At 36.2% G+C, this 25,262-nt stretch overlaps 1 protein-coding gene across 1 annotated transcript in view; it reads right to left on the bottom strand.

Annotated features, from left to right (window-relative positions):
- L3MBTL4 (L3MBTL histone methyl-lysine binding protein 4) overlaps positions 1 to 25,262 on the bottom strand; it is a 435,253-nt gene that overhangs the window by 365,150 nt on the left and 44,841 nt on the right. Inside the window, 1 exon segment of the mRNA XM_044666781.1 lies at positions 14,347 to 14,438. Coding sequence (XP_044522716.1) covers positions 14,347 to 14,438 — 92 coding nt within the window.

Here is a 25,262-nt window from a genome sequence, read left to right on the forward strand (position 1 = left end):
AAGGGGAGCATGAATCATGTAACCATGTTAAAAATGAATATTAATAAATGTTAAAAAAAAAAAAAAAAAAAAAGGAAGAGGAGTTTCTAGAAGACAGCTTTAGAAGAGAGGACAAATGCTTAACCAAATGGATTAGCAAATAAAAAACTGACACATTGTTGATAAAAGTTCTTAAGTATCTTCCAATGCCAAAGGAAGATCAATAGAGAAAAGCAGAGGATTCATCCTTCTTATTAAAATAACCAATGCAACTGGTAGCTTCTGAAGATTTGACAGTCTAAAAACAGCAGCTTAGATAGCCTTAGTTATATAGCTGGGAAGGTGGTTCTCTGTGTGAATGTTTAGAATCATAAAACCTATGAAATTCAGATCTAGAAAGGAAGGTGGAAAGCATTAAGTTCAACAACCTCATTATATAATTGAGGAAACAAGTTCAGTGAAATTAAGCAAAACACATTTTAAAAAAATAAAAGCCATCCAACTAAAAGTTGTCAATTTTATAAATGCCCAGATGGGTAAGATACTTGACCATTAACACCAACAAATAATAGACTTTTTCCTGAAATGCTGGTCTCCAGAAGTTAACCTATTTTTTATGGAAAACAAAAAAGATTTGGGGAGGGTTTCTTGCCTTTACTTAACTATGTGGGAAATTTGTCATGAGGAAACTCCTTTGACCAATAAATATAGTATCGCTGATGTAACTTATAGCCTTAGAAAGTTTTCTGGAACACCCTAAGTGACTTGCCTAAGGTCATACAACTAGAAAGAAACAAGACTTAAAGCTAGGGTCTACATGACTCTTTGTCCTCTCTGTCATAAGAATGAAATGAAAGATCGAAAATATATATGAATGTTATATTAGTCATCTAAATATAGTCTGGTGAAGGAATAAACAATGCTGATTTGTGGCCATATTAACAGATGAGGAAAGTGGGATGGTATAACACCCATTTCTCCCCAAAACAAATTCAATTTGAGTCGGAGGAGAAAAACTTATAATCTTAAATTACCTCACTTTCCATTTTAACCTCTGTCTGGGCATATAATTTCAAAAATCTAAGAAGAAAAACCTACATTAAACAATGACCACAAATTTTTTATAATTAAAAATAAAGTGATTCATTCAAAAAAGCAGATAGTGATTAAAAGTCAGTCACACAAAACACTTCATCCATCACTGTTATGTTAATAGAGTTCAGCTTAGCATTTTAATTCCAAAGGGAACATGAAATATTTGTTCAAAATCTTAGGAACTGACCCAAAAAAATATCCTGAACAGCTGCCCCATATGCCAGTATCATTTTAGATTTTTACGAAGAAAAAGGTTCTTTAGAAGATGACAAAAAACTGAAATGAAATGCTAAAACTGAATGATTTCTGAAGCATTTTTTATTTGTACAAGAATAAAATGCCATGTGTGTGTTTAACTCTCCCAGGCTTCTTCTCACGTCTACTCTGTTTTCCAGCAGATTTTATTTAACAAGTTTTATATGACTACCTCCTGTTCACTGCTTTGAAATTTCCCTGTGGTTTCCCCCCCACATCCCCCTCATAGGAAAACAAGGGGGAAAATGTGTATTGATAAAATTGAAATGAAATTTAAGCAGTTGTAGGATCTGACAGAAGATTATTCATGCTTTTGTAGAAATGTCAGTCACAAATAAAAAGGGGGGAAATGACTTCCTGGGGAGCAGCCTATGCCTTATTATCACACATGAATGATAGAGGCAAGGCACTTGCAGAAACTCACAGCCAGAAGTTAAGATGATCAATGTTACTATTATCAGCATATCAAAACTGCTTCTCAATTGAACATTTGGGAGCTTTATATAATACTGTAACTAAAACTGTATATATAACACAGCACTGTCTTTCCTCTTCAGGCTTCACATGAAAATAAAGTATACCATTTTCACCATTTTGAAGGACAGCATATAGTGGGAAATGTCACATTTTATAAGATCTTTCCCAAAAATTCTACTTCAATGCTTCATTCACATGATACTGGGTAGGGCGGGAGGGAGATTAGTTTGGTAAGCACCTTACTATGTGTTGGGTACTACGTTAGGTGCTTATTTGGGGAGGGGAGAATTATCTTACAACTCTACCTGGAAATGAGGTCCAGAGAATGAGTTTCTACTATATTTGAGACTGAATAAATCACTTTAAACCTTTCCTCACCCAAATCTTGGTACTTAAAAAACTACCCCTTTGGAACACAATAACCTGTACTGAGCTAAATACAACCACTTGTCAATTAACTTCTAAAGACAAATATGCCAGGTACTTAGGAGAAATAATTTTATTCCTTTAGGCCACTAAAGCTCCAGACCCCAACTAATAAATGTGTTCCTACTGACCTAAAAGTAACCAACAAAATCAGTGTCTATTCCAATTTTCATTTTACTCCAAGGCCAAAAGTATTCTTTCTCCGCAGCATATGATATCTAAGAAAATACATATCAGATAAAGTACCCATTTTCTCTCTCCTTAACAAAGCTGCCCATTCTAAACCCATCAATCTTCCTTCCAAAAGAATATGCTATTAGTCTATCCTTGAAGCACACCATAGTTTTTCAATAAATTTTGGCTGAATGGCAAATCAATTTTGAAGTTCTCCAGGACATAAATGACTTGTTCATGCTATTCATTTGTTAAATTAATAGGAATTATTTTTAATTTCAAGTTAAAAATAACACAAACATACTAAAGAGCTGAGGCTAACCTACTGAAAGTTGATATCAGATCTATTTTTGTAACTCTTGTTTTACAAGGTATTTTCTTCTTATTTTGTATGACTTTTAAAAAAATATTGGTCTTCTTAAAAAAAAAAAGAAAAGCATCTTCCCTCCCATCTTTGAATCAATACTGTGCATTGTACCAAGGAAGAGAAGTGCTAAGTGGTAGACAATGGAAGTTAAGTGACTTGCCCAGGATCACACAGCTAGGAAGTATCTGAGGCCAGACTTGAACCCAGGACCTCCTGTCTCCTGGCCTGGCTCTCATTCCACTGAGCCACCCAGCTGCCCCTCTAGTCGAATTTCTTAAATAGCTTTCAAATATCATATGAACAAATACAATGTGCAGAACATGAAAACAAAGATTAATACACCAATCTATCAGCACTTAGTAAGGGCCCACCACAGAGCAGATACTGTGGCCATTAGAGCAAAAGTGAGGCAATCTGTTCTTAAGGAGGTTCTATCCCAATGGAGAGATATACAATGTGTGCATAAGTTAGCAAACGGAAGGTATATATAGAAGTATGTAAAAAAAGGTCTTTTGTCAGGGCTGGAATGTGAGATGAGCCTTACAAGGAGCAAAAGTTCAAGAAGTGACAGTAAGAGGAGAGAAAGCCCTCCAGGAATGAGGGATATGCCTAGCATGATAGAAGAGAAGTGGAAAACAGAAAGACATCTGTGGTTTAACAACATTATTGCTTTACAGATTAATCAATCTATATTTCTATTGTTTCTGAAGTAATAAACTCATCATCCTCTTAATTCATTTATAAGCAACTTGATTTAACCTCCAAAATCTAAGAGAATTATGTTAACACATCTGATTGCACAATTAAAAGTCTGCACTCAAAATCCACCACCAACCACCTCAATAACTGGCTAGAATAAATTTTTAGACACAAAACAAAGCATGTGACATGGTTCTTTGTGAACGAAATACTGAAATGGACAAAACCTAACATGCTTTGTTCTCTGTGAGTAAAATAAAAATGGTAAATGGCTTTCAAATATCATATGAACAAATACAATGTGCAGAACATGAAAACAAAGATTAAAAACCTTGGTAAGAGATTATACGTAAAAGAACTCAAAATGAGGCAGACCATTTCCAGTACTCTTATAAGAACTGTCCACAAATTCTTCAACCAACATAAAGTTTATGTTGAGAACCCCATGAGAATATTTTGTGTAAAACAAAAAGATCTTGGGAACTTTTTTTTCAGGGGATGAGTACTCACTAAGCAAAGAGTCAATGCCACTTTTAATATAAATATCACTTTAAAAAAGTCATAGAATGTGTCATTTCTTGACTGGAAAGGAGGAGACAACACTCTTTTCTGCCTTAATTTTTCTTCTTGAGCAGTTATGAACTTGACACCTTCAGCTAGAAGTTCTGATAAGCAGATGTACCATTTGTAGAAAACGAAAATGACATTCTTTAGAACAAACAGGCAGCATTGTCTAGCTCTCAAATAAATATTGTTGCACTTCCTAAACTCTTTGATATAAACCACAATATATGGAATTAGACCTTTTTAAATTAAGGTATTGATTATGTGGAGGGAAAACTGAGTTTAACAATTAGTATTTGGAATTGAACCTTTTTCACCTAATGGATTAATTATGTGGGTAAAAATGGGGCTTAACAATTACTTGGAGGGGAGGGATGACACTTAGTAACCCCTCAAAAAAATCAGAGAAACAGAGAAATTAAGAAAAGTAATTAACACTATTATAAATAGAAAGGTAAAAGCTCAAAATTTTTTCCTTTTAAAAATAGAAGTAACAAAACATTAGGTAGCCTGACTCATAATAGCACTTTATAGAGATGGAACCAAGTTTTCAAAAGGACTTCATTGTATGACTTCAGATATAATAGTTCAAACTTTGGGTGACACTGAAATACACAGGATGAGTGTTAAAATTATGCATATGTCAGAGTTTTTCAATATCTTGGTCAGTTTTTCTGAAATTTCCCCCTCTTTTTATTGTTCATTTTATAAGATGTCTCAGTAATATAACAGGAAACACTGGTAATATAAATACAAAAAATATCAGTACAATTTACTTAAAAAGAATTATATGATGGGAGCAAGAACACATAGAACCATCTCATTAAGATAAAATGATTGTATGTCATATGTATGTATATACACACATACACAATTTGGGACTATAACAAGCCTGGATAGAGTCTTCTCAATGAGGTCGGGGGCTATATTTCATCTAAAATTTCTATCTCTTCAATGCCTAACACAATTTTCTATACCAAGACATAATAAATGTTGACTATAAAAAAATTCTAGTACAAATATTTCTATTAAACAGTTTAAAAAATCAAAGCAAATTTTCTCTCTCTCTCTCTTTCCCTAACTTCAACCTTCCTAATTGTAAATAAACTACTATAAAACCCTCCCACCAAAAAAAAAAAATCAAAGCATTTCCTATGCATACCATGTAGTTCTAAGATCAATAGCTACATCAGGGAAATTGGAAAACTTCATCACTTCTTTCCTCCCTGCTTCATTTTTAACATCAATCACACATAAAATCTGAAGCAAAATGCTTAGATAAATACTATTAATCAATACTATTTTACAAAAAGTAAACGTTCCATCCCAACTCCCACTATTTAACAAATGCCTAACTTTGATATCCTATCATTAATTATCATTTCAAATGGATGCATTTCATGTTTCATATTAATTAAACCTAGTGGGATTATCATGTTTCCTAAGATGTACAGGACAATTTACTAAGCAAAATGTTACTAATTACACATATGTAAAAGAGTATTTTGTGATCTATAAAACCGTCTCCTAAAAACAGCCTCATGAGGTAAAAAGAGAATAGATTTGGATATACACTTCACACACATACACTCGGCAGCAATTTTAAACATATTTATGGTGAGGCAAGAGCAATGGTGCCTTGGAATTGGGAAGAGCTGGGAGCTCCCAACCCTGAAGTCCTAAGAAGGCTCATGTACCTGAATTTTCCAGACAAAAAAATTATTTTAAAAGGGTTTCTTGGGTGGGGTGGTTCATGCAGACAAAACTCTTACATCACAGCCCTGGACCTCAGAGCTAAACCCAAACTCACTGGTCTTTCCACTTTACCCTCAACAAAACTAGGAGTTTCTGCATTCCATCCGACAGTGCTAAAATTCTGACTAGATACTTAAAACAATTTATAACTAGATACTCCACTACATGTTAAGAAAAAGCACACAAAAAAAGTTTAAATATCAAAGGAGAATAAGAACCTTTAAATGTATGTAATTAACTTTTACTTCTACAGGCAATATTTTTTTTTACTACCACAAAATGGTTCTGAAGCCTTCTACTATCAAAAGAAAGCTGAAAGGGTAGTAATGACAAGAGAGCCTTAAGACTTTTTTTTCTGTTCAAAAACTGCACAATTCATACCAACACATGTATCAAGCATTTATGTATTGATCTTGTACTTGTCACTATGGGGGACAAAAAGGCAGAAATCATGTTCTGTCACTAAGGAAGACATAATCTAGCTAGGGAGCAAGAGAGCACACAAATGAAACATGAGAAAACCACCTGAGGGAAAATTAATACTATGAGAATTCAGACTAAAAGAAATATAATTAGATAATAGGGTTAAGTTCTCATTAGTCCTGAGAGATGCAAGTCACTTCCAGTTTCATAGGTTCCCTTGCCATAATAAAATAATTATGATTCACAAATTTAAGTTAGGGCACCAAAGATAAGAAAATGCTTATTTTTAGTATAAGTTAAGATCATTTTTTTTCCAGTGTTTCTCAAGCAAACACTTTAATTACTGAGTGAAGACTGTATTTTTAGTCAATATCATAGGTGTCCTCAACCTCACTGAGCTGTTCTGAGGAAAATACTTTGTAAACCATAAAATGGATATTAAAATGTGAATTTTTATAATCATGATACAAAGCAAATCAAACAAACAGCATTTATTAAACATCTCTTCTGGGTCAGTTGAGAGGCAGGTTGGTACATCTAGTAGAGAGCTGACCTTACAACCTGGAACACTGGGTTCAAGTAAAGCCCTGAATATAAATTTCCTAAAGAAATGCCTTAAAAGTCTCAAATTCATCACTGGAACTTCCCTATATTAATAAAATGGCAGATCCATTCCTATGTATACATGTGTACTATATGTGTGTACATATACGTAATTAGTATCCACATCCACATAATTCTTTGGGTAGTGTATATATATACTCCTTCCGACTCTCACCTTTCCTTTTTCTTCTCTCTCTTCTTTTGAATGTATCTATATGCATACCTATCATATAGTATATCTATGTCTGTATACATACAGACATATAATACATATGATAAAAATATATATAGATACACTCAGAGGAGAGGAGAAGAGAGGGAAAAGGGGTGCAATGGAGAAAGGTGGAGAGGATGGTGAGAAAGAGTGTTTAATCAATGAGAGTGATCTATATCAGAGAGTCCCTGTCTGATCCATGAATTCTGTTCCTCCTTCCCTGGCCTACTTGCTTTTTCTATTGGAGACGTTGAATCTCCCACTTCTGTAACTTCCTCCGCTGACTTTAATGCCTAGAATTCTCTTCCTCCTCTATTGAACCTTATCAAATCTTTACCTTTCTTGAAGTATTACAGATGCCATAATGTCTACAAAATGTCACTCCTGACCTCTCCATAAAAATGGTTTTCCATTGCCTCGCCATACAAAAATTGCTTTGCGGGGCAGCTGGGTAGCTCAGTGGATTGAGAGCCAGGCCTAGAGACAGGAGATCCTAGGTTCAAATCCGGCCTCAGACACTTCCCAGCTGTGTGACCCTGGGCAAGTCACTTGACCCCCATTGCCTACCCTTACCAATCTTCCACCTATAAGTCAATACACAGAAGTTAAGGGTTTAAAATTTTAAAAAAAAAATTGCTCTGCACTAGCTCTATATTTATCGTACAAAATATTTTATATGTTTATCTGTTAACATGTTGTTATCCACCAACAGAATCTAGTAAAATTTAATCTTGAGGTCACTGAATGATTTACCTTTTTTTATTCCCTACTTAGAAAGATATCAAGGGGGCAGCTGGGTAGCTCAGTGGAGTGAGAGTCAGGCCTAGAGACAGGAGGTCCTAGGTTCAAACCCGGCCTCAGCCACTTCCCAGCTGTGTGACCCTGGGCAAGTCACTTGACCCCCATTGCCCACCCTTACCAATCTTCCACCTATGAGACAATACACTGAAGTACAAGGGTTTAAAAAAAAAAAAAAAGATATCAAGTACATAGTAGACAATGAATAAATACTTCTTGCCTTGAGGTGCAAGTGAATTTATTAATAATATTCTGCATTAGTATTTAAATAAAAGAGTTTTATTACAGTCCTTCTTTCTTAGAGTCTACTTTTCATTATTAAACTTCTTCACTAATATTCTTTTTCCTAAAGCAAACCTTTCATACTATGTGCTATGTGCTTAAAAGATGTACTTGAACAGTTATCTCCCTCTCCATTCATTGTAAATTTGTAGGTATTTTGATAAGACCTACACGTCTCCAGGAAAATATATTTACTGGTGCTAACTATTTGCATTTCTGGCCTGACCACAAGTAGATTGTTCATACATTTTAAACCTTAAGGGAAAAACCAAAATCCTATTTTCAATCCTCATCATTTTAACCATCTATTTACTTTGTAAATTCACTTCTCTCTTCTGAAGGATTCACCTTCAATCAACAAGTACAATAAAGACATTATTGAAAGTCCTAACATCCTTAATAATTTTTTTCCTAGAATTTTATTGTAGATGCCCAATAATTTATAGAAAATTATAGTAGTTTTTAATGAGAATGAAGGGGAAATATACCTGGAGAACTGTGAGGAAAGAAAGGAAATAAGCCCCAGAAAAGGGCAACTACAAGCATGGAAAACAAACCTCCTAATGTTCTAATTTGGCCAAGCACTACTCTATGTAAAGATGAAAGGGAAGTAGATCAGGAACTCTTCTTTTTTTGTGATGACTTCAGTTTAGGAAGACAGATTTAAAGTAAGGGTGGTGGGGGACAATTTGGAATTATGTCCAGAGAATTATAAAACTGCCTATACCCTTAGACCCAGTTAAGTCTGCTCCCAAAGGATAAGGGGAAAAGGAAAAGAACCCGTATGTGCCATAATAGTGATAGTAGCTCTCTTTGTGGTGGCAAAAAACTGGAAACCATGTAGATACCATTCAATTAGGGAATGGCTGAACAAGTTGAGGTATATGATTGTACTGGAATGCTACTTACATCATAAGAAATGATGAGCAGGCTAATTTTTAAAAAACTTGGAAAGAGGTAATGAAATAAGGAAGAATGAAATGAGTAAGAACCAAGAGAACATTACATATAACAGAATTAATATTTGAAAAATAACCTGTGAATGTCCACTTCCAGAGAAAGAATTCATAAATGAGAAACACGAAATAATTTATATATACATATCTTTTTGTCAGGTAATGCCTTCAATGGTGTGGGGAAGTGAGGGAAGGCCTGGGATACCTAGGAATAGATTTTATTATTATTATATATAAGAGTATATATAATATAATAATTACACAAAAGTATTTTGTGTTATTATAATAGATTATAAATAAACAAAAAAATAATATAAAGTGAGGAGAGGGATGTTTTGAAAAACTTGAAGTTCAAAGAATTCCAGAATTTCATAATTGAGAAAAGCTACACTGGCTTTTTATTTTACGATATCAAAAAAAAAGGAATCTGAATAGAAGAAATGTAAGCAATCTTCCACAGAAGAGCCCTTCAAAATATTCGCTGGCATACTATAGGTGTTTATTACACACTTGTTCAATTAATTTAAAGTACTTGAAGAGTTACCCACATTCCACCCAACTCTGAATTGTTCTGTGGCTTTTCCCCCCCTCCAATCTAAATATGCCCAAATCATTTGATCCTTATATGGTGCTCAAGACCCTTCTTCATCTCAGCCTTCTCTATACATGCTTCACCATAGCAGTAACTCCCTTAAACTGTGCCATCAAGATGTCTTCTCAAATAGTATCTGTGGTCACCATGAGTTTACTCAAACTACCCTGGGCCAAAAAACAGGTTTTAAAAAATTATCTTTAATACATTAGATGGAACATATTCCGATAGTATTCTGTGGCATACAAGAGGAATAAATTAGGAGAAAACAAGATAATACAAACATTATATAAAATCATGAAATAAAAAGATACAGGAAATAGGTCATTAGAAAGACTAGGAAGTCTGATTGAGTCTGGAGTGCTTAGAATGAAAAAGTAAGATTAAAATAAGTATCAGTAAAGTAGAAGTAAAGTAAAAAAGCAGAAAAGGTGACAATGAACAAATAGAAATGTATAAAAGTCTGCAATATGCCAGAGCAGCTAGATGGCACAAGGGATAGAATCAGAAGACTCATCTTCCTGAGTTCAAATTGAGCCTTTGACACTTAGTAGCTGGGTAACAATGGACAAGTCACTTAATCCTGTTGTCCTCAATTTCCGCATCTGTAAAATGAACTGGAAAAGGGAAAGGCAAACCACTCCAATATCTTTGCCAAGAAAAGCTTCAAAGAGGATCACAAAGAGTTGGACACAACTGAAAAAAAAAAAAAAAAAAGAAACTCAACAACAACAAACAATGTGCCAGACATTAAACAGATTTTTTAAAAGATTATGATGAAAAAGAGAATTCTGGATTAAAAGCATAGGATAACATCTAGGGTAAGACCATGTTTATGAGCTAGTCTTCAGAAAAAATTTAATGATTCATCTTTCAACATATCCAAGAGATTTCTGTTTAGTCTTTTCCATTCCAAATACTATACCAAAAATATCTTCTACTAAGATCTCTGTGGAGATTAAACTGGAACAAACATGCTGTGCTCAAGAAGCACCTGAAATGATGATAGGATTGAGAATTTTTCATATCCAAAAATACTTCCAATGGCACATCTGACAAAATCTTTAAAAATCCATTAGGAATTTCACAATTTCTAAATAATAATAATAATAGTAGTAAGCTAACATTATTATATTATATTATTATAATATAGCACTTAATAGGTACAAGATACTGTACTAAGCACTTTATAGTTATTATCTCATTTGATCCTTAACAACCCTGGAAGCAGGTGCCACTATAACCTCCATTTTACAGATTAAGAAACTGAGGCAAGAAGAACTTAGCACTTTACTGAGGGTTACCCAGCTAGTAGGTGTTTGAGGTCTGATTTGAACTCCTGACTTCAGATCTTTCATTCTATCCACTGAATCACTAAATACTCTCAATTTGAATTATAAAAGCTCTTTGGAGGGAGCCATTAGAGAAGTAAGGAGGGCAGATTTGTGATTTCACTGGTGTGAGAGAAATAATGAGAGGAGGGAGAGGGAAAGGGAGTGAGGAGAGAAAGAGAGACAGAAAGGGAGAGGGGGGAGGGAGAGGCAAAGTGGAGAGAAAGGAAAGGAGGAGGGAAAGAGGGGGGAGAGGAGGGGAAGGGAGGTAGGGTAAAAAGGAGGCAGAAGGAAAAGAGAGAATGAGCAAGGGAGGAAGAGAGACAGGAGAAAAATTGAGAGTCTCAAGAAGATACACAGAGAAACGAGAGAGAGAGAGAGAGAGAGAGAGAGAGAGAGAGAGAGAGAGAGAGCGCACGAACAAGGAAGGAAGAAAGAGAGGGAGAGAGAGGGAGAGTGTCAGGGGGACAGGGAGGGAGAGACAGACAGACAGAGGGGCAGATATACTTATGTGAATACGTGATGTGTGCCATATTTACATGAGACATCTGCACAGAGATGATATGGATGCCTTTGCATCTAACGTTATATGGGTTAAATAAACATTCTGGCTTTAAGGAATTTAATTTCACTTCACTAGTAGACGAAACATGGACATATGAAATGGCATAAATATTGTTGTTCAGTTGTTCAGTTGTGTCACTCTTGTGACCCTGCATGGGATTGGTAAAGATACTAGAGTGGTTTGCCATCTTCTTCTCTAATAGATTGGGCAAACGAGGTTAAATGACCTGCCCAGGGTCACACAGCTGGTAAAGACTGAGGCCATATTGAACTCAAGTCTTCTAGACTCCAGGTCTAACAATCTATCCACTGAATCACTTACCTGAATAAATATTTGTGTTTGTTAAATCTGGTGAGTCATTATCCTGAATCACCTTTTCAGTCACAGGCCATGGCCTCTTAAGACCCTGCAGAAAGCCAGCAATGAGATTTATCACAACTAAAGATGATTCTCTAAGTTTTCTTGCCTTAGTTCAAAATGCCTTTGTCTCTGACACTTCATGTCCACTTCTGTTCTCTTTTCCTTAGCTTTAACCGTGGTCCCATTTCAACTGGCCATTTTTTTGCTTGCCTGGTCCTTTTTTTTTTTTTTTGGGTCATTCCTTTCTTAAATGCTGTATCTTCAAGATCCAGTCAAGCTCAGAACCCAGAGTTGGTCATTTTACTTCATAAAGGAACATATGGTACAAAAAGAAAGTGATTAAAGAAAACCAAAGGATTAGGAAAAGAACCAACTTCAACTTCTGTACTGCCCCATAGGATTTTGCAAAGGGGGTCAATAAAGAATTATGATGATGGACCATCAACAGACAGATGGGCTTTGAAGAGAACAAGAAAAGGGGGGAAGCTTTAAAGACTGAGGAACAGTGTGCCTGAAGATGATGGATTAGAATCACAGATTTTGAACTGAGAGGGACATTAAGGTCATTTATTCAATACTCTTATGTTACAGAGGAGAAGACTGAGGCTCAGAGAGGTGACTTACACACAGTCACACAGTTAATAAGTGGCAGCATCAGATCTTTTGACCCCAGATTCAGCATCGCTCAAAGTGTATATGACAGCAGTGAAAGAATAGGATGCAAGACACTGAACCTAAAATCACTTTTCATTCAAAAGGCAATAGAGATCAGATGAGGGGATTATGAGTGAAAGTGAAACCCAAGAAAGTCCATAACTGCTCAAATAATCACAAGTTAAGCCATTTATTACTCACAGGACAAGTCATAGTTACAACCTTATGATCAATTTTTTTTCCCTCCCCCACGGTTATCCAACTCTTCATGACAAAAGTCAGGATGTCTGGAGATGGTCGAGGATGCAGCAGATGGCCTTAGCACCTTCCACATCTGACCAAGCTCTAAACTCTGGTCAGCGACTACCTTAACTGGCTCCACTGTCACTGGAACAAATTGTTTCTCATTCCCCACATTGTGCTGGGGGAAGTCTTCCCAAGGGCAACCCAACACTAGCTTCCCAATGCAAAAATAGTATGAGACGTGGTCCTTCCCTGCTAGAAACCTGTGCTCTCACTGAGAAGACGAACAGTACTTTTGAAATAACAGGGAACCAGATGGTATATAATAAACTGTTAATGCCTAAAAACACCAACAGTCATCCAGAAGAGGAAATAATAACTCCTGCAGAACACTTTAAAAATACTGTCTCAATGAGTCCTCACACTAACCCTGGAAAGCAAGTGATATTATTCTTTCCATTTTACAAATAAGGAAACTGAGGCAGTCAGAGGTTTAAGTGACTTGTCCAGGACCACACAGGTCAAAGATATAAAAGTTTCTTAATAGAAGGTATTCTTAATTGAGAAGATTATTCTTAATTGAGAATTGATAATAGTTCAATCCTCTGGTGACCATCTTTAATATACTGAACCCATAAAACCCCTTTTTCACCCTTACAGTACCCACAGCCAGTGTGATGTGGGAGGAGACAGAGGCAAGGCTTCCTGGATAAGGTGTGCCTGGAGAGGACTCTTAGAAGATGGGGGGATTTGGATAAACACTAAAAGTGAAGAAAATCCCAATGTAAGCAAAATGGAGGAGGATGGGATTTTCAGACCACAGTGAAAGAGCTTGGCCTTGTTAAAAAAGGAGATCAAATGCTGAGGAATAACAAAAAACAAATCTGAATTGGAAGCCACATGGTTTACGTACCAGTTCCAAGTAGAAGGAAATTGTCAATATGTCAGATGGCAATTTAGAACAATCTGTGATCCAATAATTATAAAAAGACTAGGAAAAAGAAATGGGGAGGAAAGAGTAGGAGAAGAACTGGTGACTTTAGGGACAGATTGTATCTCTGATCTTCAAATCAATGGGAGAAATAGAAACTGGTCTACAAAGATACACCTAAGTTATATCCATTCTAAAATAGCAAAGAATAAAGCCATGATGACATATAAATAAAGGACTTTACTCAATATGTCTTTCAATATCTAATATCATCCACCAACTTCTATAATCCTACTCACCAAGACAAAATTGTATCTGAATGGGAGATGCACAAAGCAGAATGAGAACAAACAAAAAAAGCATCTTCTCCAATTTGAGATGATTGAATCTTTCTGCCTCTAACCACCCACCCCTCCTTCTCCTCCCCTGGTAATCACAATTAGCAAGCCTTCCAACTTGTATTTCTTCTGTGGGAAGAGGATGAACAATTGTTTGCAAAAGGGCAAGTCATTTAAACCTCAGTTCCCACTCAGTCTGTACATGGTGAATTTGTTCCTCCATGGATTTAAAAAAAAAATAATAATGATACTATATGGAACTTACCCTAGAAAAGAGTTGAGCAGGGGCCGCTACAGCATTCTGTTCCTTTAAATACTGATCCCAAGACCAAGTCCCCTTTCCAGCAGCTAAACTTACTAGAAGAGAAAGAACAAGAAATGTTTTCACCTGCAACAAGATTATTTTACTGTTCATAGTTAACGAAAAAAAAAACTGAAAAATTCAGGAACCACATATATTTTTCTATGATTTGTCATGAGGAATTATGTAACTCATAGACTTCCCATGCTCCATTTCTCCTTCTATAACATGAAATATATTTCTGCCTTTCAGGGATTTTTATTTGAAAAATTTTTGAGATAATTGGTCCAAAATGACTCTGCCAACTAAAAAATTTAATCATTTCTCCTGCTGATGATAGAACACTGTTTAAAAAAGGCAGTAGAGACAGTATTCTAAGTATAAATTGTTCAACTTTCCAAAAAACTCCAAAATGCAAACAGCTGGATGCTACACAGCTTTGCCCCACTCGGTAGCTGAAAGAATTGGAACAGAAGCAACTGCCAGAGGGAGCTATTGTGCTCAAGCCTCTGAGAGCTTCTTTTCTCTCCTCTACTCTGGGCTCCTTCATTCCCATTATATCAATAATGTGAAAAAATTTGATTTCCTTCTTTAGTTTTGCCATATTGCACCTTGTTAAAAGGGATGTCTCTCTAATAAATGAAGGAGAGGGATATAACAGAAAATATAGAGCAATGTAAAAAATGTTAATAATTTTTTAATGAAGAGTTTGGACTTTGCATTCTGTTTTAAAATGAGTAACATTTCAATTTGATTAATTAGATCTAACAGATAATTGTGAAATCTTTATTCAACCTGAGAAACAATAACTCCCAGAATCTAATTTTTCAGAATTCAGGAGCAAAGAGAGTCAGAAATTATTTAGTCCACTCTGCTCATGTGACAGATAAAAAAACTAAATGCCAGGGAAGTATGTAAGATAAACCAGGAATTTTATATAACTAAAATTTTAAATGTCCTTATTGTTAAATACCTAAGGGTAAACAACATTAAACTATGACACTCATTATTTCTTTTTTTTACCTCCCTCAACATTTCAGCTTTATTTCTGAAGTCGCCTTGTGCACAGCTTCATTTCAGTTAAATTCTAGTAAAATAACTATCATTAGCTAGCTAACATCTGAGCATGCTGTGTTGGATAATGCCTCTTCTCGGGGAACCAATTGCAAATGAAGTAATTCCCCTCATGTTATCAAAGCATCACTCCAACATTATGAACTCGAAGTAGTCTGTCATTGAAATTATGGCATTGCTCAAGTCCCTTACTCTGCAATGACCCAGCAATGCTATTGTGAAAAAAAGCCTTCCTTCCTAGGCTTAACTTGAAATCACTTTCTTTTGCAAGCTCATGTTACTTTTCCTAAAATTCACTGACCTCAGGGTCTCCATAAGTTTGTCCTAACAGAATCAATGAGGTTGCTATTATCATCTCAAACACAGAGCAACTCATCCAAGTTTACAACTGTTGAAGCAAGATGGCAACATTCCCTTCATACGATGATTAACTACAAATTTATTTGTCTCTCTCTAGGAGGTAAGCTAAATAGTCAACTACTATAATCCATTAGACTGATGAAGTGAGCTGATTCTATCAGTCAGAATTCAAATTTATAGCTTAAACCAGAAAATCTCCTTCCTCTTGGGCCTCAAGGGAGAAACAATCTGACTTAAATTATTTAAGGTTATTTTCCCCATGATCTTTAGCAACATATAAAAATCACTTCAAGTTCTTTGCAAAATTACATTTCAACTTCATAAATTCCTGACCTTTCAAAACTCTAGCTGGATATTACATTACAGGTAACTATACACAAATTTGGAAATTCAGAGGGTACATTAAATCCCAAATGCTTGGAGTCTGAGCTCAGGGAAACACTTTCATTAGATAAGAACTAAACCAATTCTGCTTAGGGTAAAAAACTGATATTTCCTCCTCCAAAGTCACCAATGATCTCTTCACTGCCCAATTTAATGCCCTTTTGCCTAGCCTTCTATCCTTCTCGACCTCCCTGAACAATTTGACACAGCGGATCACTCCCTTTTGGACCTACCTCTCTAGGTGTTTGTGGCATTGCTCAATCTAAATTATCTCCTACAGGATTATATTCTTTATCCATCTAATTCCTGAAGGCATGAATCTGAGATGTAACAGAGAATCTCTCAAGACTCATCCAAATGAATGACAGCTACCCACTTCTTGTGATTCACTTGGGCACAAGGAACATCTAACAGAAATTAAGTAGTATTGCCAATAATGAAAAACTCTCAAACAAGAAACTGAAGGCCATCAGGGCACAGCTGTGTTTTCTTCATTTCTGCCCAATGGATGGAAATGAGAAAAATTAATTGGGGAAATAAACAACTGGATGAGAAGATGATGTCTAAAAATGGGATTTGAAAATTGGATCATAGTTTAAAACATAGAGCTGAAAAGTTCCTGGGACAAAGAAGAACCTACAACAAGGCTGGTAGCAAGAAGTTAGCCCCATTAACATGGCTGAGCCCAGTGGAGGAGGATTCCCCACACAGTTTACAGAGAGAGCTCTTGGAGTCCTTAATATCAAGAAGCCCCAGACAGAGCCCAACTCCAGAGTAGTTCTTTGTTCTCTTTGAGTTTGCACTTATGAAAGGGAATCCTTTATTTTCTTTGCCCAGTTGGATCCAATTAACACTTTGGTTAACAATAACTTTGAATCAAAACAAGCTTGAACTAGGTGGAAGAGCTCTCAAACTACTTAGTGAATTCACACCCTACCTAGTGCTAGGTGAGAAGCCAGCAAGATACTTGGAGAGCTCCACCCTTTTTTCTAACTCGAACTGTCAGAAACTTGTTCACACCCTCAGAATCTGTGAACCCTTTGGATGAGTATTCACCTCTCCAGAAGGTACAAACTAGTTCCCACAAACACTGCCCAACCCTCACCCCACCCCACCTGGGGGCAGTGCTAGACTATTTAGAAGCCCTGATTAGCCCCAGTGAAGAAGGGAGAGACAAGAAGCCACTATAAAAGGCCCTGAATTTCTGAGGCTAGAATGTGGACTCCAAGAAGAGAGATGACTCCAAGAAAGGAGTTGGTTTCAAGAAGGTCAGGTCAAAGAAGAAAGTAGGCCTCAAGAGTCACCTTCAGCTCCAATCATTGTCTTGACCTGCCTCTTGGAGGGAACTTGGGTGAGTGGATAGCTGGCTTTCCTTTCCTGTCTTATGGAGAGAGTTTAATTCTGTTTGAAGGTTAACAAGTCCTGGCTGAGCCAAGCATTGGAACAATATTTAGTTAGATAGATTAATGTCTTCTGTACCCTTTTATATTCCTCTGCTTTCACTCTTTACACCTCTTTGTAAATAAAAGATTTATAATTTTCCTATATTTAGCCAAACCATTAATTTTACAACTTACAGACAGCCCACATGGCTAAACAGAATAGGTTTTCCTCTCAACTCTCTGCCTTTACCAATCCAAGTAAATTCTAATAAAAATTATGAAAAATAAAGACCATATTCCTAACTTTATTTCTTACAGTCATAAATATCAAAGCACAGCCCAAAGATTTAAAAAAATCTAAATAATGCAATATCAAAAGCAAATGATGGGGCAGCTAGGTAGCTCAGTGGATAGAGAGCCAGCTCTAAAGATAGGAGGTCCTAGGTACAAATCTAGCTTCAGACAACACTTCCTAGGGGGATGATCCTGGGCAAGTCACCTAATCCTCATTACCTAGCCCTTATCTCTCTTCTATTTTGAAACCAATACACAAAAGATAAGGTCCTTAAAAAAAGAACCTAGAAGATACATCAAGAGAGACATTTTAAAGTTATGAGGATGGGCATTTGGAAGTCTTTGCAGTTTACCTCTGGAAATGAACATTACTCTCTTTCATATAGCCTACATTCCACAAAAACAAAAAATAAACCTCTGGTCTACTTGTGGCTCCCCATGCATGACATTCCCCTTCTGCCTCTATGACTTTGTACATACATGTCCTTCAAGCTTGAAAGTCTCCTTCCTGGCTTCTTACACATTAGAACACATAGTTTCAAGAAACTTATCTTAAGGGCCTTATCAGCAACCCTAGATCTCCTGCCCCCCTCTTCCCCCCATCATTGAGAATTTCACCTTTCATCCATGAGCACCTTGAGAATAGATTATTTTATTCTTTTGTCTTCATCTCTCAGTGTCTGGTATATCGTAGGTGCTTAATAAATGCTTGTTGACTGACTAAATCACATATATATACACACATACATACATCTACACATGAACAGAGAAATACATTTACCTATTGCCCTTTTCCTTCATCTCTCCCTCCCCCAGAAGGTAAATTCCTTAAAGGTAGCTTTTTCTTTGTATCTCTAGCCTTAGCCCAGTACCTAGCACATAGTAGGTAATTAATAAAAGTTTATTGATTGGATTGATTGATACAGGTACTTATCTATATAATTTTATTGCCCAATTATAGGCCATGAAGATTTAGAATATCCAGGTTTTAAAAAGATCTAATATCTGATAAAGAAACTGAACAAGTCATTAGTAAACTCAAAGAAAAAACACAACTCCATGACTTGATGAATTTATGAATAAATTCTATCAAACAATCGAACACTAAAGAAATAAAAGAAGGCAAATTTTCAATTTCTGTGATGCAAATATGGTCTTTATACCTAAAGAAGAGAAAGAAAATGGCAAACCACTATTCCTAATGAAAAGTGATGAAAAAAATGCTTAAATAAAATATTATATTAAATAATTACATATAAGAGATACAGAGAAAGGGGGAAAAGAGTCCCTGAGTCCAAGGAGCTCATCGAATACTGAGAGAGACAATACAAACATAGAAACAAGATCCATACTGGATAAATTGAGGCATAGTCTCATAGGATAAGCAATAAAATTAAGCATAATTAGTAAAAGTTTCTATAAAAAGTAAGATTTTAGCTTCCTTTTAGAAGGAAGCTAGGGAAGATAGGAAGAAGAGTATTTCCAACCGAGGAAGGTAGGAAGGGTCAGATTTTGATGGGATAGAAAAAATACTAAAACAAAAGAACAATGAAAACATAAAACAATTAACTTAATATAGTAATATGATATAAATAATAAAATATTCCATCATTAGATGCTTAAAGTGCTTTTGACAAAATCAAGCACTTATTTTGACAAAAACTTTAGAAATCATGGGAATAAATAGCTCTTTCCTTAATATAGTAAAAATTATTTGTCTAATCCCTACAACAAATATTCTATGTAATTGGGAAAAGTAAAAGGCCTTGCCACGAAGATGAAAGGTAACAGGAAGATGCCATTAGGACCTCAACAATGTCAGATAAGGTAGGAATAAAGCATGTGGGCACCTTCAGACTGGTCTACACTCAAGCATGGAGTCAGCTCCCTCTAAACAGCCTCATTCCCAAATGACAGGAGATGAGGTAACCTCAGCAACTATTCTGGATGAGGATTAAGCACTGAAATGCTTGGACTCTCATCCACCAGAGTGAAAGCCCCCAGGCCTTTGCTGCCCAGAGAAAGAGGATCTCCTGAAAGATCTGCTTAGGAGCTCAAATGGAATTGGGCTTCCTTCAGGGCAGGCACCCTGATGCTTAACTCTCTCTGGGACACAAACTAGAATTGTCTGAGAGGAGAAGGAATCAGAGGAGTCAATGTTTTAGTTATTCTACACAGATTTGATTTCCTCAAAGTGAATCATGTGTGGAGGATGATGACAAGAAAACCCCAAATCACCTGTTATCAGCCAGGCTTAAGTCACTGTGTTGACATTGACTTTTCCACATATCTCAAAGGCAATTTTCCCCAACTTCCCTCTTATAAAATCTTTTGATTCCTTCAAGGCTCAGCTCAAATATTTCCCTATTCAGGAAATCCTCCATGGCATGGTGGATAGAGCACTGAGCCTGGAGACAAGAAGGCTAAGGTTCAAATGTGACCTAAGACTTTTACTAGCTGTGTGACCCTGGGCCTGCCACTTTACCATCTCAGTTTCCTTATTTATAAAATAAAGCTAATAATAATAATGGCACTTCTCTCCCACGCTTAATGTGAGAACCACGATGAGATAATAATTGTAAAGCACTTACATTGCCTGATATGTATCAGTAGCAAAATAATGGTAGAATTTGAAAGATATTCCTTTTTATTTAATAACCATAACATATTGATATAGCACTTTAAAGTTTATAAAGTATTCCTTATCTCTTTAAGGTATCCTAAATATTTGCGGGGTAGAACAATAAAGGCATCGTTACCTCATTTAACAGGAAGAAATTTAGCCCTGTAAAGTTAGGGGACTTGTCTCAATCACACAAATATTAAATATCTGAAGTGGGATTCGAACAAAGGTTCTCCTGACTTCAAGTCTAGGAAAACAATCCCTTCCTTTATTTAAACTGGAAAATAACTTTGAAGACCTGAGTCATAAGATTAAAAACGTAAAGCTGAAAAAGACCTTATCAGCCAAGCAGTAAAACTCCAATCATATCTTTTTTGGGTCCCCAGTGCTTAGCATAGTCTGGTACATAGAAAGGCACTTAATAAATGTTTGTGTATATAGAGCAATAATGAAAAGTGAGTAATGAATTGGGGTATTTTTTCCCTTTAGAAAATGGAATAAGGTAGTCTCATCTATATCACAAAATAATTGGGTTACACATAATTATGAAAGGTACAAAATACAGGGCACACATCTGACAGAGTCAGGATGTGAACCCAGGGCATTGGGTTCTAATTTCAGCAATATCCTGTACCAGTGGTATGATTCAAATAGAACTGGGTCCCTGTTGAACTGTACTTTGACTCACAAAATCACAAATTAACATGATCTGTGTCGTATTTTTATTTATTTTGTTCTATATTTCCTAATTACATTTTGATCTCGTTCAGATATACACTCAGGCGTTTTTTGGCCCGCAGGGGACACTGATTGGACAACTCTATTTCTTTTTAATTAGAGAAGGTGAGAAATATAACCTCAAGAAAATCAAAGTACTGCAACTCAAACTGATTTGTTCTGGTGAAAAACAAAACACATTGAAGGGGAAAGACTTTAAAGACTTTTCTCTGGCTTAAGTCCCAACTAAAATATCATCTTCTATAAGAAGACTTCCCCAATCTCTCTTAATTCCAGTGCCTTTCTTCTGCTAATTACTTCCTGAATATAACTGGCTTTATAGATATTTATTTGAAATGGTATCTCCTATTAAATTGTAAGCTCCTTGAGGGCATGGAACACCTTATGTCCCCTTTTACCTCCCCACTGCCTGGAACAGTGCCTGGCACATAGTAGGTGCTTAATAAATGTTTATTGATTTCTTGATTGAAGTATAATGTAAAGAGAAGTAATGAAAAGTGAGTAATGAGTTGTTGAATGTTTTTTCTTTAGCAAAAGACTACCTGTATCATAAAATAATTAGGTTCAACATAATGTTGATCTTCAAGGAAAAAAGAGGGAGGGGGTATGTATTTTTTTCTTTTTCTTAAATTTTAATTTTTAGAAAAATTTTCCATGGTTCCATGATTCATGTTCTTAACTCTGCCCTCCACCCATCCCCACCCCCCCATCCCTCCACCCCTCCCAGCCAATGTTTCCACTGCTTTTTACATGTGTCCTCTATCAAGACGTTATTTCCATATAATTGATAATTGTACTGGGATGGTCCTTTAGAGTCTACATCCAAATTCATATCCGCATCAACCCATGTGTTCAAGCAGTTGCTTTTCTTCTGTGCTTCTACTGACATAGCGTTCTTTTTCATAAGTCCCTCAGAATTGTCTCAGATCATTGCATTGCTGCTAGTATAGGAGTCTATTACATTCTATTTTACCACATTGTATCTGTCTCTGTATACAATGTTCTCCTGGTTCTGCTCCTTTCACTCTGCATCAGTTCCTGGAGGTCATTTCAGTTCACATGGAATTCCTCCAGTTCTTTATTCCTTTGAGCACAATAGTATTCCATCACCAGTAGATACCACAATTTGTTCGGCCATTCCCCAATTGAAGGGCATACCTTCGTTTTCCAGTTTTTTGCCACTACAAAGAGTGCGACTATAAATATTTTTGTACATGTCTTTTCCCTTATTATCTCTTTGGGGTACAAACCCAGCATTTGGTATGGCTGGAACAAAGGGCCAACAGGCTTTTAAAGCCCTTTGGGCATAGTTCCAAATTGCCATCCAGAATGGTTGGATCAATTCACAGCTCCACCAGCAATGCATCAATGTCCCAATTTGGGGGCATGTACTTTAACAGATTATCAAGGAAATTATTATTTATAATCTCTTTTGGTAAAAGAAACTTTCATTTATTTGACATGATTTGATTATTGATCTGAAATTACTAGATATGACTAAGTCAACTTTATTCCATGAAACTATTTCCCAGGACATTTTCAATTTTTTTTTTTAAGTAAATGACTCCACACCACCACCGCCAAACATCTTCTCCTTCCCCAGAAAGGTAAGGGGATTGAGGTATACAGAATCCTGCATATATTCGTTGATACATTGGTGAATTTTGTGGAATTTTTTTTCTTTGTTCTTCTTTTCATACGTTAATAGATGGCTCCTTAGAAAGGTTTGAGCAAATCATGAAGTGGAAAATGTGAGTGATTGAAAAACAAAATATACTGACACAATTATCTTTATAAAAAGGAAAATGATAACAAGTAAGTGTTCAGACTTTCTTAAAAGTCTTTCCAGTATTCTAAAGCAGGAATTTTGCTTTCTTCATCGGCCACCCGAAGCCATTATCATCAGACTACTTCCAAAAACATAAAGATAAGGCCCAAACTAGGCTTTAATAATAATCCCCTTTTCATTCAAAATGCTCTCCCACAAAATTATTTTCTACATATCCCAGGGTAACTATTTGGGAGAGATTTTATGAAAACTATATTGTGCTCCTTTTAGTTATGCAAGGAAAGAAAACTATTATAAACTAAATGAGTTTTAAAGATTAAAAGTTCATATCTGACTACTCCTAAAGGAAAAATAACTTCTTCCTTAAGTATTAAGAAAGCTAAATACTAAGACAACTGCAGACCTGCTTCACTTAAAGGAAACTCATTAGAGGAAATAATAAATGTTCATGATGAACCTTTAGCTATTTCTCTATGCAAAAGAAGCTAAGCCTCCAATTCCATTATAAAAAACACATACACACAGAAATAAAATACTGAAAACAAACAAATCATCATCTTACCTAAGAAACTGGTAATGGAGTGAAAGATTTCACACAGGACAAAATGCTTTAAAACCCCAAATATCTAGCTCCTTCTCGCAATAAAATAGCCTAGGATGGAAGCAGGAAAGCTAGGTGTTGCAATGGATAGAGTGAAGGGCTTGAAGTCAAGAAAACTCATCTTCCAAGTTCAAATCCAGCCTCAGACACTTACTAGTTGTATGACTTTGGGCAAGACACTTAACCCTGTTTGCCTCAGTTCCTCATCTGTCAGATGAGCTGGAGAAGGAAATGGGAGACCATCCCAGTATCTTAACCAAAAACAAACAAACAAAAAAAAAAAACAAAAAAAAAACACTCCAAACGGAGTCATAAAAGTCAAATATGATTGAAAGAAGTGAACAATCAAAAGGACAGAAATAAAAGGCACAGGCTGAATTCTAAGTCATTCAGCATTTAAAAGATCTGCATTTCTCTCCCATGAATCTAACCTGAAAAAAATGCAGTTTGGAAACATTTTCAAATGTCAATTCAACTAGAAATACTCTAATGGATCTGTGACTCAATCAGTTCAGAAGTTCCTGCCATTTATTCAGTCCTAACTGATCCATACATGCACTGTGTTTCTCTTCCATGTTCTTCCTAATGTTCATCACAGGGTTCTACCCCAGTGCTGGAAAGCCTTTCTCACTTTCTCATGTCATCTCACAAGTCCCAGTGAAGCAATCTAGCAATTTAACTGTCAACTCTCATTCTTGACACACCATTGAATCATCTCCCTTTCCACTGCAGTCATGACATCCTCTAAGTATTCATCATGTACAAAAGTACTCATCAGCTATGTTCTGTGATCTCCTCAAACCCAACACGCACCTTTCCACTACTTTCTGTGTGAATTGAACATTAGTAAAACGTTTGTACTGAAAGGTGGGCCTTTGTTCCTAGGGGAAACACTGTGTAAATAAAGGAGCTCTGCAATTTCCCAAAAGCAATCCTGCTCTTCTCCTCCTTTGGAATTCTGTCACATTCTACTGTTCTTCTGCATTATCTGCCCCAGAGTTAGATGCTACAATATGTGTAAATAGAATCAGCTCTAGCCCATTAATAGTCAAAATTCTATTCAACCTAGGCTTGCTAATGATGTCACTCTCACCTCCCTTAGTGGGGAGGGGAGACGAGTTACCCACACGTGACAATAAGTAACAAATCCAGAATAAGGGACTGCCCTTTGGGCAGTCCAAATCAATGTAGAAACTGCCATTTGTCCATTTGAATTAGAGGTGGACCACAGGAAATGATGAAAGACACTATCTCTTTAAGTAAGTTAGTGAACTTCCTGTGGGGGCAGTTGCCCTCTTGAACTGGAAGAAGCATCTCCTGAGACCACAGACAGATTATGCTCTATATTGTCACGTGGGTAAGTTAGGCTGACTTCCTTGGCCTAGCTGGGCCAATTCTAAACTCTGCCTATCTGGCTGTTGGGCCCTGTGGCTTACAGCTTCATTTATTAAGCTTTGTAACCTTCTTCTCTCTCCGTCCAGGCCTTTGGCCTGGACTAGCCTCTCCCTTTCTCTTTATTCCTACTTTTACCTACTGATTGTAAATAAACTCTTCACCTGATGCTGACTTGGGTCTGATTTAATTACGGAATCAACCTTAAATTGTTCATTCCTGGCGGCCACATAATTTAATATA

The sequence above is a fragment of the Gracilinanus agilis genome, chromosome 1 (genome assembly GCF_016433145.1).
Source record: "Gracilinanus agilis isolate LMUSP501 chromosome 1, AgileGrace, whole genome shotgun sequence".
Lineage (NCBI taxonomy): Eukaryota > Metazoa > Chordata > Mammalia > Didelphimorphia > Didelphidae > Gracilinanus > Gracilinanus agilis.